The following is a 12,984-nucleotide window of genomic DNA, read 5'->3' as shown; positions in this document are numbered from 1 at the left end:
CACCACCCTCCAAGAGTTGCAAGGGGGGGGGGGGACACAGCCAAGAACACAAATGTTTGTCTCTAGTTTTCCCGATAACCACAGGCGCGTGACCCTCCAGAACACTGTTCTATGGGAAGTCGAAAGATGGAACGTTCAGGCTGGTAAGGGCAATGCTATGTTGGTTGGCAGTAAGAACTCCATGTTAAGGGCACGCCTGGATGAAACGCTGTGGCAAAGCCCAAAGTCAGCAGCTAATATCCATAAAACCACAAATGGCACTGAATTAAAGCAACTCTGCTTTAACATGCAAGCCAAAATCCCTCTACAGCAATATGGGAGAGCGACCAGTAACTACCGCAAGCACTTTGTCATTGCTGACAAAGGTTACACAATAATAATAATAATAATAATAATAATAATAATAATAATAATAATAATAATAATAACAACAACAACAACAACAACAACAATGACAACAATAATAATAACTGTGAGTGATCAACATTCTCATAGACTAAATAATTTGCATCAACTGGTATTTGGTCACCCAGATTCCTTTTTTAATCAAACGACAGATCTTCAAAAAAAGGGGCAAATATTTTCACTGTATACTACAAGCCAGTAATTAAAATGAGGACTTCAGGGAAATAAGTGCAATTCTAGAACTTAGCGTAAAACAAGGTTTTCAAAGAAATTACAAAATGACTTTCTACCACATGACCTGTTAACACTGGACACAAGGGTTCATGTCATGTGAAGAGTTTCATAATCAGAGGCTAATTAAAAGCAGAAGTTCACAGGCTGCCGAATGACACAAGATTAAATTCAGACATATTATTAATATTATTTGTCTAGCTAAATTATAGGCCAAAGAGTTAAGCTTTTATTACCTGGGCTAACTCGCTGCCGCATTCCATAACACTAGAAAATTAGCAACAGGCTTCAGTAATAAATTAAAACAATTATGATAAAACTACATTACCCACTATTAGGCACCAAGAGTTACAGATGTACCTAAGAGGAAATGGTGGTAAAGTTTACCTCCCTGCAGAACATTTAGTGGATGCTAGGACACACACACTCGCACCACCCATAAGCAGAGGGAATTTTACTATGTTGGGTGTTTAGCCTGCAGTGGAAAACAAGAGATGCAGTGTATCTGAAGTTCATTCTGGGGAGTGGGGGGCTCACTATTTAGCATATGGCGAAAACAAACATCCAATGCTTTTGACTGGACTAGAAAGTAAACAAACACAGACTGCAGTCTCCAGTAATTTCAGTGGGGCAAGGTAATTGCAAAAGTATGTCACGTCAGCAGCTGTAAAGTATTCGCGTCGCTCGTTAACATTCATGTTTTCACATGTTTCCATCATCCCTGTTTCTTAACAGGAACTATCGGTAGCAAGACGTGTGTACCAATAGCTACTGCAACCGCCATAATCAGTGCTCGAGCACTTCCAGTACGTTCACTTAAAGAAGCAGCAGAAGACTAATTGCACGACAGTATACATGCTGTATACATTTAATTTATTCTGCTGTGTGTGTTGAAGGGCGGTGACCTACACAGCACTGTTTATTAAAAACACAAAAGAATAAATATTTCAGCAACATCTATGTTAAAAAAAAACAAACAAATGATTTTAAGCACACAAGAAAGAAGGGCGCATTTACAGAGGGTTTTTTGCAGATATATAAACGCGGTTTGGGGAAAAAAGTACCAATCTAGAGCGTGTGACCCAAGTTCAGACACCGCTGGGCCCACATAATACAAGCAGTGCTGTGTTTTAGACCAATGAACCTCTCTCCTCACTCCAAAGCAAAGTCTATCTGTTGAGCAGAGACAGATCTCTGCAGGGGAGGCAAGTGAACAATACTCAATACCAATCCAGTCTTCAGGGACCCACAGACAGTCCACGTTTTTGCTCCCTCTCATCTTCCTGTAGGGAGTATGGAGGTAGCAAAAATGTGGACTTTCTGCAGGTCCCCGAGGACCAGATTGGGAAAGACTTCACTTCAGGACAAGAAGGACGTAGCAGGCACACATTGACAAACTGCACTCCTCCAATCTAGGCTCATTTCAACGAGAGAATGTACAATAACTTATGCCGGATTTTGAGAAGATAAAATAAACTAAAGCTAGTGCATGTTGCAATTTCACAAAATCATTTGCATCTTATATATTTAGCAGAAGCTTTTGTCCAAAGCGATGTACAAATCAGGTAGATAGCACATTACAAACATACATTCCGTCAAAGAGTCAACTAGGCATAAGAACAGCTAGGCTGAGCGTTAAACACTTTTTTAGTGATTTTCCCATCAACCTGGAGTCATAAAATAAAAACCAAACTGTTGCAGCTATTGTAAAGGAATGACATGTCATTCATATTCACATAGCACACCCTACTAAATCAAACATTTTACAAAAATGAGAAAAAATCCAGAGCTCTTCTAGCTATTCAGTATAACAAATATTTATAATAAAAGCTATTAGAATTGTTTATACAGTATTTAAATTCTATAACCATCCAATTAGAGTCAACACATTGAGTGTATTGCTAGATAAAAATAAGCTGGTCTTTTGTTCATCCCTCTCACTTTAACCAGATATCTCCATATAGTTTCATGAACATATGCCTTTTTTAAAATCAAGCCTAAATCACAGATTCTTTTCTTAAATCCCTACCCTCCTCCAAAATGCAATCTTAAAGAATTTGTAGGGCTAAAGCGGTTTGATCATGGAATCTGAAGAGAAGCAAATACCACCACCAGCACCATAATCACAAGCAGATAAAATGAATGTAAGATATACCCAATTATCTTCATTCATCAGAGATCAGTGCTCATGTGTCCATGGGTCGCATATAACATTACTAACTGCCTACTTGAAAAGTCCAAACCAATTATCACAAAAATAGGATTTCCCTTTTTGTAGGTATTTAAGCAACCATGCCAGTTGTGCAATGAAACCAGAGGCCTTCACAAGCCAAACACCACACATCTCTGACTTGATCACACCATTCATATGTCCCACGTCCTAGCAGGGTTAGAGGCCTCAGAGTAGGCGCACAACTCAAAAACCTTTGTGTGAGGCCTTGTGTGATAAGGCTCCTCTGCAGGAGGAATTGCAAAAAGGACTGCCTAGAAAAAGACAAATATGTCAGTAAGGAGGTTTTCTAGCGGCTTGGTAAACAGGTCAGGTGAAGCGTTGCCGAATCAATGAAGAAATAGGCACAACAAGTCACAAAAACAGGAATAAAATTAACTCCCCTGCGTAACTCAGAGGTCAATGCATAACAGTCTACAGTATTAAAACACAAGCGTGACCACACAAGAGGTCGCCATCGTCCCACACCCCCCGAGAATGTTCTCTGCAGGCACTATGAATGGACATCGCTCGGGGGGGTGGGCCTCAAAGCTGTCTGGAATTCCTCACAAGCCTGGGGCCTACGCGTAGCATTCCTGCTGTGCACATTAGAGGTGTGGGCCTGTCCGCTGTCTGTTCAGGTCAAACGTCATTCTTTTGCGTTTGAATGGGACTCTGGAACTGCGATACGATGCTGGCAGAGGCGTGTGGAAGAACCCTCTTTGTGTCAGACAGCAATACCCTCCACAACCATCTCTTGCTGGTATATCATTTAGCACCGTTTGACCTTTGACAAGTGGGTTAGTCAAGTATTGGAAAAAAAAATATAAATAATAATAATAATAATAATAATTATTATTATTATTATTATTATTATTATTATTATTATTATTATTATTTTTTATTTTTTTTTTTTTTTAAATGAAAAACAAGCTCTTTCTTCCCCAAAAATTACAATGGATGGAATGTGTAAGGAATGTCTGGTCATTCATCTGCCAAATTGTTGGCTTTGTGGCACAAGAATGAGAGGAAATGCAACAAGTAGCCACAGTAAGTCACCCATTGTGTGCCATAGCGTGAGAGTCAGCTTTTCCCAAGTGGATCCACACAAGGTAATGAAACCATTACAGACAACACAACAGCTGTTCCCACAGCGAAACAAAAGCATCTTTTGGGGATAGTCTGTACCCTAGATATTTCTGGTGAATAAAAGAATGAGTAAAACGGTTTAAGACATGGTTTCCTGTCTCTTTTGTATCTTTAGGAGGAAGCTGGCCTGAAACAAGACGGCAGCCCTCGGCTAATTCTGCAGGGTAATTAGAACTATCTGAATAAACCATGACCCTCCGTTTCAGCAACAGAGCCAGCAGTCTATCTGCATGCCTCAAGGCAAATTCATTTGTTCAGGAAACATCACTCCGAGCCAGGAGCAAGCAGCAAAAATTATATTAAGTGCAGACAGCATGATGGCTCAGTGGGTATCATTGTTCGTTCACACCTGCCAGGTTCAGGGTTTGAATCCCGCCTTCACCGTGCACGCATGCAATTTGCGTGATCTCTCTGCATCACATGTGTTTCCTGTTGTCTAAAAACATGTTATCAATCTAACTGGCAGTTCTAAAGTCTCCCTAGTATACAATCATGTCGTGAGTGTGTATGTGCCCAGCCTTGCGCCCCATGCTGCCCAGGATAGTCTACAGGCCCACGACAAGTGCTTGGAAAATAGATGGATATTATTAAGTGAACAAACTTGGCACCATCATGTTTCGTGTGCTACCAGCATGAATACAATGCAAATACTTCCTGCAGCAAGTTGACTCCATTTACAAGAGTGGTTAATATAAAATGATATGGCGTGATCTGAATTCCAACCAATATGCCCTTTTTAAATGCACCATTTCCCACCTAGCAATGACTAATATTTACTAATGGAAACCAAGTCCGACCCTTAAATAACATGTTGGCATCTTTTTCATAGATCCCGTACGATTTTTACAAAAACTCAGCGCTCACTCTATTAGGTAGACGTGTTCGTTAACACATATTGGGTGACCAAAACTTCCAATGACTAACACACAATTATCTAAGTAATTTCTAAATATGGTGTGATAATCAGTGGCAGCATCTCAGACATCCTCAGATTTTCACACAGTGACTAGTTTACAGAGAATCAAGCAATAAACAAAAACGATTAGCCAGTCATCGGTGGTTCTGTTGCCAAAAGCACCTTGTTAATGGGGGAAGTCAGAAGAGAATGGCCAGACTGGTTTAAGCTAACAGGAAGGTCATGAGTGCAAAAATAACAGCACGGTACAACAGCAGTGTGTAGAAGTCCATTCAGAGATGTCTTGAGAACCATGGTTAAAAGCAGGCCTGGAGACAAAAAAAAGCACCCCTATCTAGCACTGTGCAAAGGTACCTATCAGAGGCCACAGAACGTATGCACTCCAGATAATCTCTGGCATTAGCGGTTCCACTTTACCCATATAAAGGGTTTATGAACGGTTTATAATCTGGTTATTAAATAGGTTGTAACACTTCATAATAATTAGACAATTTTAAGTTATTAATAAAAAGAAAATTGTGTTATGAGTTACTACCATTTACAAGTGGAAAAGGGAAGCCTTATTGTAAAGTGGTGCCACATTATCTTTAAAACAATGTTATTTGGGGATTACTTGAGATCCCTGGAAGATTCTGAGCAACAGACTTAGAAATCCATTCACAAAGTGATCTGTTAACGTCCATGGGTGCCTCAGTAGTTGTATTAAGAAAAGGTACAAAAAAGAAAATCAATATGTGATAGGTAATCCGTGCCAGATGCAGCCCAGAAAACTGTGGGCACTGTAGCCATGTCTGCTCAACATTGATAAGGGGCTGGTGCCCAAGGTTCAGACAGACAGTGTGACACTAAAGGGACCCTCACTGCAATTTCATGCCCATTATCCACTAAACTACTGAACCAACTGGTTTTCCTTCATGGAGGCTGTAGGGACTTTATTAAAGCTACACGAGAGCACTTTCAAATAGCAGGTCAGCAGGAGGTCATGTTTACTTCAAGGGTTCTCTGCATTCCACGGATTCATTTTTTTCATCTCTTCTTAAGGCGGAGATGGGCCAAAGTGCCACTCAATGTTAACCCAAGTCAAGATGTAAGAGAGTTTGGAGAAAACGCTTGAATGTTTGTGGATGTCAGATAACACTGTTTGCAAAGTTCCAACTACAAGCTGTTTCTGACCTAAAGGTCAAGTCGACCATATCACACCTCAAACACTGCCACACGCCCAACCTTTGCCTGTGGCTTAATTCCTAAACTAATTCATCATGTTGCCATCAAACAGAAATCTAGCAGAGGGAATTTGGAGGGTCTTAACAGACAAATGATCCTAGCTTGTTACACGTTCACTATTATCCCCATGCCGCAGGTGCAAAAAAAGAAACAATCTTACAAAGCAAAGGCTAAACAAGCAGTTTAACATAAGGATGTCCAGAGGAAGAATACTGTGTTTCCTAGCCTATTATTGCTGTACTTATATGCATATTCTGAAAATAAAGTCACTGCTATAAGCAATAGACTGACTTACCAATAAATTGCAGCTGGAAAAATAATGCAGGCAGTTTTTGGACTGTTACCTACTGATACTGCTTACTCCATTTTGGAATGTTAACCAAGAAGACAAGCAAGGCTCTGTTGCACTCTCACGTGGTGTCAGAAAGCATGTTCACTGAATGAGCAAAGCATACAATTTCAAACCACTAAATAATAAAGCAAGGGACAACTATTTTTAGGTTTCGGTGTTATTGTAGTTTCACAATCCTCAGCAAAGGGCTGTACAGTGCTACCATTTTACTCTGGTTTTTGGTAGAAATCTGGAACTCGAGATTTAACAGAACTGTGAATATGGCCAAGACAGCACATTATTCTTCAAAACGGGCAGTTTGCCACATACAAAATTCTGATGCTTCTGATAATGATACACTAAACAGGCAACAACATTGCTCACAGAAAACGCCCCAGTCGAGACAGAGAATATTACAACACCAAGAATAGCCAAAAGAAAAATCCCCAGAATAATGGAATACCCTCACTTACCCGACGGAATACTCCCACATTGGCTCATAGCTAGATTAAGTGTGAGCTGTGCAGTTGTGGTCAAAAAAATTCTAATGGTGTAGCATTCTGATGTATTTCCAGCTATTAGCAACAGATTTAAACAGCAATACAGCCAGATTTGGACGCATTTAGTGTCAGCTCTAAATAGGGACACATGCTATAGCTATCTTGGCAAGTCAGTGGAATCAATACTTTAATCGAAACAAGTCAACTGCTGAATCCATTCTAGCATTCCTCTAGTGTTCCATCACATTATTCTGAGCGCAACTTATAATACTGCCCTTAGGACAAGCTAACTGGTCCCTATAACAATGTGTGACAATTCTGTTTTACCAGAAGTCTGCTGTCCAATAATTTAAACCATGTCACACAGATCTCTGTTGTGCTTGAAAATAATTTTTTTTAATTATTTATTTTCAATACCAACATTAATACCAAGTCATGTCCCCATCCATTTGGAAGTCAAATGTAGAAGAAACCGTCTGCAAATTCTATGTTGACAATGCTTCACAATTTAAAAAACACTTTAAAATAAGTATAATTTCCACTGATTAGTCTTGCACACTAGACTGGGACAAGTACAATGCTGGAAAACTATGTTGGAAAAATACCCATGTTATACTACAACTAGGTACATGACCTGGATCAAACAAAATGTTGGGATCAGTGGAAAGATGTCAAAGAGAATGAGCTCAGTTTAATGCTACATTCACCAACTGGAGCTCTCTCAGGAAGGGTCCAATAAACAAACAATCAAGGATTTGATGACAAAATGCATTTCTAATGTCAGGAAGCTTACTGATGCATTTGTCTAGTACAGGGCTACTAAACAATGAGGCTTAGGTCCCCAAAAGTGACTATAGAGTATATTAAAAATGGAGGAAGATCCCTCTACAGAAGTTGCAGGTGTGAAACAGTGTGTCTGTGAGAATTATACTGCACAGACATTTTCAAAATTGCTTATCCAGTACATCAGTAGCTCTTAACTGGTCTAGCCTCGGGACCCTGGAGGGAATGTCAGTAAAACTATAGAATACTTAACCGAAATAACACTATAAACTATTAGGAAGTGCAACAATGAATGATCACAGAATTTTACAGCTCAGGAAAGAAGAGTCAAAACTCACATGTATCCCATTTAACAAGTTATTTTGCCACAAACGAAATGTAAAAACTCTAGACTGAAAACAAAAAAACCACACACACACACACACACACACACACACACATTCCTGTCACGCAGTATTACCTAGTCAGCCACTACCTTTATAAAAGGGAAAACTTCTGGTCACACCCATACCACAACAAAAAGTCAAATTAGATAAAACCTAAACACAGATATGCCAACAATGAATCATGAGGTAAAAACGAAAAATCTAAATTAAATCAAAACGTGCAAAGTATGGCAGCAAAATTTATTTTTAAAGCTTAATACTTCAACAAATGATTCCTATTTTTTATATAGATTTTGTAATTTCATTCTGTGCAACCGTACAACCATCGCCATTCCAACAGGCTTGTGAGTCATACTATGGAAGGTCCATGTATTCCACTTAAATGCTTACACCACAACCCTTAAGTGTTTACATACAATACAAGAAGACGAGTCCAGCGCTAAACGTGCTGTGATTCCAGGGCTCGGTATTATTCAGCAGGATTTAATCTTTTTGCTGTAAATGATCACCCTAGAAAATAAAGTTAAACATTACAACTGCTTCACTCTCTCACTTCCAGCACCGATATAATACTTAATTGCACTATGTACAATATTTCACATATATAGAGACGCAAACGTTCTTTTCAGCGTTTTACAGTGCGGTGACAGTATAGCATATTTCACCTCCAAGACATCCTCTACCAGAATACCGCACTGGACTAGGGCATGTCAGTGCAGTCCCATAGTCTGTGAAACGTGCTGACATTAATTGAATGGTAAGTGATCAAAACGCAGATATTCCACTCATACTATTAGAAAACCATATATCCTCAGCACTAGACGTTATTTAACATGTTTCCCTTCTAAGTAACAAGCCCCTATAACCCCTCCCTAAAAAAGGAAAAAAAATGCATCCATGACGAACGAGAAGTCGTCCTGAGTTGCTAAAGTGAAGCCATATGGCTGGTGGGAGAACACAACTTCACCGACACCGAACCGCTCCAGATCCGCGGCCAACCTCACACTGTAAGAGTGGCACAAGTTAAACCGTCTAAGCTGTCTCAACAACATTCTTTCAAAGGGGAAAGACAGTGATTTACTTCTGAATAAACAGCAAAGGCACGTTTACTTAGGCTTCAAGTAAAACACGTGTTTTTTTTCCATAAATCATTATTTAAATTCCTGCCTGTGTAATGCCACCAAGCCACTTTTAACCACGGGTCAAACGATCACGCGTTATCAAAGTCATCAGACTCGCCGGCATTTCTTTATGGAAAGCGATTAAAAAAAAGAGAGAAAAAAAACTGCACACGTCATGACACTTCAGGTAAGGCGAGCGTCCGGGTGGATACAGAAGTAATGCCAATAATAATAATAATTTTCCATAAGCTAACTGTTGCCTTCTGTTACTGTTCACCGTCTGCATCTGTCAAAGTTTCCGAGACCTGGCGGTGCCCCCGTATATCCACTAACACCTGGCAGGGCGTGGGTCTACCTGTCGGGTTTCAGCGACGTTGCCCCGGAGCATCAGCTATAGTGATCCTGACGGAACCAACGACCTGCCGCCGACTTCAGTGACACTCAGCAGATCCGGGAGCCGGGTACTCACAAGTTTAACAGCGCACGACTTTCCCCCCTCACATCCAAGGCGGTAACAGCCTTCGCAGCAAAGCCCTAGTCCCAGATATTTTGATGGTCTCCCCTCCACGGCGTTTAACTCTTACTTAAACCGAGCCGGAGTTAACCGGGAGCATGCGTTACCTCGGCCGTCCGCAGCGGCGGCGGCTTCTTCAAAGCTCGTCTGAATGAGCCGTCGACTTGAGAAGTCATCGTCCTCCTCACGTACTCCACGGCCGGCGAGGTTTCCCCGAAGTCGCTTCAGTCCGTCAGCCAAAGCTCGGCTTGAGAGTGCTGAGCTCCCATCCGGAGGATTTCCCTTGGCCGAGCATGGATCCAGGCAGACAGACACAGGCAGGCTTCCACCTCCTCCGCCTCCCGAAACTTACTAGCTTTGCTGGCTACACAATTTCGGCGACGACACAGCTGGAATTAGCTATGGAAATTGAAACCAAGCGCACTGCAAGGAACGCCGGCGCGGCAGAACATCATTAGGCAAAAAGCGACTCATCCCGGAAAACTTTTTTTTCTCCTCAGGTTCTGTCTTTCCCTCCCTTTTCCCTTATTTAGTGACTCCGGGAGACGCGCCGTCCCGAGGTGGAGCGCAGAACCGACGCCAGCTGTGCGGCACGCGCGCAAAGCAGTCGCGCTCTGGTCCGCATGGGGGGGGGGGAGGAGCGGCCCGTCCAATCAGAAGCTGGAGCATCGCCGGACTCTCCCAACCCACAGTACGCCGGGACGCGCGGCTCCTCCTGATTTAACGTCATCGGAGTTTGTGGATAATCATAACTTTTTTTTTTTCACATGTTTGGGTCACATGGCCGAAGAGCCGCGATTTGGCCCAAGTGGTACATTTTTTTGCTGCTGTTCTGGTGTGGTGCTTTTTTCCTCTGCAGAACTAACCGGTACATATTGTTCCACTTTGACAAAACACACCCTCCCCGACTCCGTCTACTAAATGTACTTGCTTCAAAGCAAGCATGTAAATCATTTGTATATGCCTTAATATAGGAATAATTGAATTATTGTGCAGCAGGGATACCATTTTTCCTTTCTGTCTGTATAGCGTATTGAAACTACACTTTGGGAAAACTAAACCAGTGGTGTTCAGGCATAAGCTCAACAGGCAGCATTTATAATCCAACCACGTTCTTCTAAAATCTCGCGAGAAGTTGGCGCTATTGACGCGAACCGATTCCGCGTTTGCCAGCTATGTAAATATTACTTGAATGACTTTTAATAGGGCGGAACGGTGGCCCGGGCGTGGGAACGAATCCCGCCCCCGCTCTGCGTACGTGTTTCCCATGTCTTACGGATTTTTCCTCTCATAGTCCAAATAGATGTAGTTTTGCTGACTGGTGTCTAGTTTGCACATGGTGTATGAATGAGTGCCCTGAGATGGACTGGCATACGCCCTCACGGTAACATTGGTAGAGGCACGTTTTACGATGTGAGTAACCGCTTACGGAGATGTATTCATCGCCTCGCTGTCAGGTTGCGGAGAGTTAGGAGTAATAAGATAATTTTGAGCGTATTGTGTCATGTGCTAAAATGAAATGTGTAATAATCAGTGTTGGAAAAGTTACTCACAAAAGTAATCCATTACAGACAGAGGGAAAAGTTCAGGTCCAGAAAGTACAAATCCGTACTAAGGTTTTGTTACAACCAACCAGTTGAGTACTATGTGACTAACTCTTAATACTCAACTGGTTGGTTGTAAAAAATCTTAGTACGGATTTGTACTTTCTGGACCTGAACTTTTCCCTCTTTCTGTAAATGGATTTCTTTTGTAACTTTCCCAACACTGGTAATAAAGCAAATTCTTTTATGTTACCAAAGATTTAATTTGAGGTTATCAAGCATCATTTTTCTTGTAGTTTACTTATGTTTGTTTTGTGTAAAGAAGAGAATTTTGCAAAGAACTAACTTTGGAATTCAAGCTAAACTCACGTACTACAAACTTGTAAATAAAAATATGAGGGCTTTCTGGGTTTAGGCCAAAGATGGGTCCATTTCCGTTTAAGCCCAGCAGCCTCATCCTACTGAGCCAGCACTGATAGATCATTAGTGAACAGACAGTAAGCTTTCTGACATTGCTACACCTTGCTTTTAGGTTATGTCAAGTCAATTTAGAAGGGTCAGTTAACATCACAGATATATAGGGCTAACAAAAACATCACCGCTTCAAATTCAGGTTTGTTGCATGGTAAACATACACGCAAACATTACCGGTCATCTCCGCTACTTCATTTGTTAGGGTATGTCAAAGAGGATGTATATGTAATGGTGTTGCAAAAAATAAGAATAGGGCAAATTTTTGAAGTGCAGCAAGTAGGAACTATCATGGGGGGGGGGGGGGGGAAATCAGTAACTTAATTATACGCCACTCTCAAGGTACAACAGCAAGCCCTTCCTGCGACTTGAGGCAACAACCTCGAGATTACAGGACTGTCCTTAATAGCTACCTGCTATTCAAGCGTGATACTTCACATTTTCTTTCCCGTCATTTCCTCCTCCGTGCAGATAATACAGGTACCGCTAAACCGATACTTAAATAAAGAGCTTTTTATGCTTATTAAAATATCAGATCAGGAACTTTGAAAGGCTTCCATATATTCCTGTGACATGGCCACCAATTTTGTGTAGGAAACTTTAGTGCTATTTAGAGGGATTTTAAGAACATTTTTACAAACAAAAGAAAACCCTATATATAGTATAATACAAAGATCAAGCACTGAAAATTAGACTCCCGAAACTACACACTTAGCAGAAATATGCTAGTTTAGCCTTCCCCAGATACACTTGTAAACTGTCTTGGATGAGTATTAGCTCACACTTAAGAACAGCATCCTGGAAAGGCCAAAGGGGATGCATTTGGGTTTGCAAAAACACCAGGGTCATTAAGTCAACTGAAGACACTATCATGAGTGAGAAGATTGCAGTTTTGCAATCTGTGAGCCTGTAGGTCATGGGAGAGGGAGGTGAACACCACGATCTCCACGCCATCACCATTTACACGAGCGGGACATATCCGCCATGTATTCCAGTAAATGGTTTGCCAAAACAGGACAACACATGTTGCACGTGGGAGTATCACGAGAACTAAGTGAACTTGGTTCAGGGAGATTTAAAGTGTCAGAATTTGACAGTTCATCTCTAAGAGTTCCTAGTAATGACCTACACATAAGTGTTCCTGGACCTATTTAGACATCTACAGACATCTCTCTGGGGGAATACTTTGGCACAGCTCTT

At 41.2% G+C, this 12,984-nt stretch overlaps 1 protein-coding gene across 8 annotated transcripts in view; it reads right to left on the bottom strand.

The window, feature by feature from the left end:
- rapgef6 (Rap guanine nucleotide exchange factor (GEF) 6) overlaps positions 1–10,408 on the bottom strand; it is a 71,891-nt gene extending 61,483 nt beyond the window's left edge. For 3 of the 8 annotated variants that reach the window (XM_072706217.1, XM_072706219.1, XM_072706224.1), the window contains exon 1: positions 9,877–10,408. In XM_072706217.1, coding sequence (XP_072562318.1) covers positions 9,877–9,945 — 69 coding nt within the window. In that variant the 5' untranslated portion in view covers positions 9,946–10,408. Of the gene's footprint in view, positions 1–9,610; positions 9,659–9,876 lie in introns of those variants that run through there. The other 5 variants (XM_072706218.1, XM_072706227.1, XM_072706220.1 and 2 more) reach the window with 3 other exon arrangements.
- Positions 10,409–12,984: the final 2,576 nt, after the last annotated feature.

Source organism: Paramormyrops kingsleyae, chromosome 24, assembly GCF_048594095.1.
Source record: "Paramormyrops kingsleyae isolate MSU_618 chromosome 24, PKINGS_0.4, whole genome shotgun sequence".
In the NCBI taxonomy this organism is placed as follows: domain Eukaryota; kingdom Metazoa; phylum Chordata; class Actinopteri; order Osteoglossiformes; family Mormyridae; genus Paramormyrops; species Paramormyrops kingsleyae.
The sequence above is the reverse complement of the archived record's forward strand: the minus strand, read 5'-3'. Positions and strand labels throughout refer to the sequence as shown.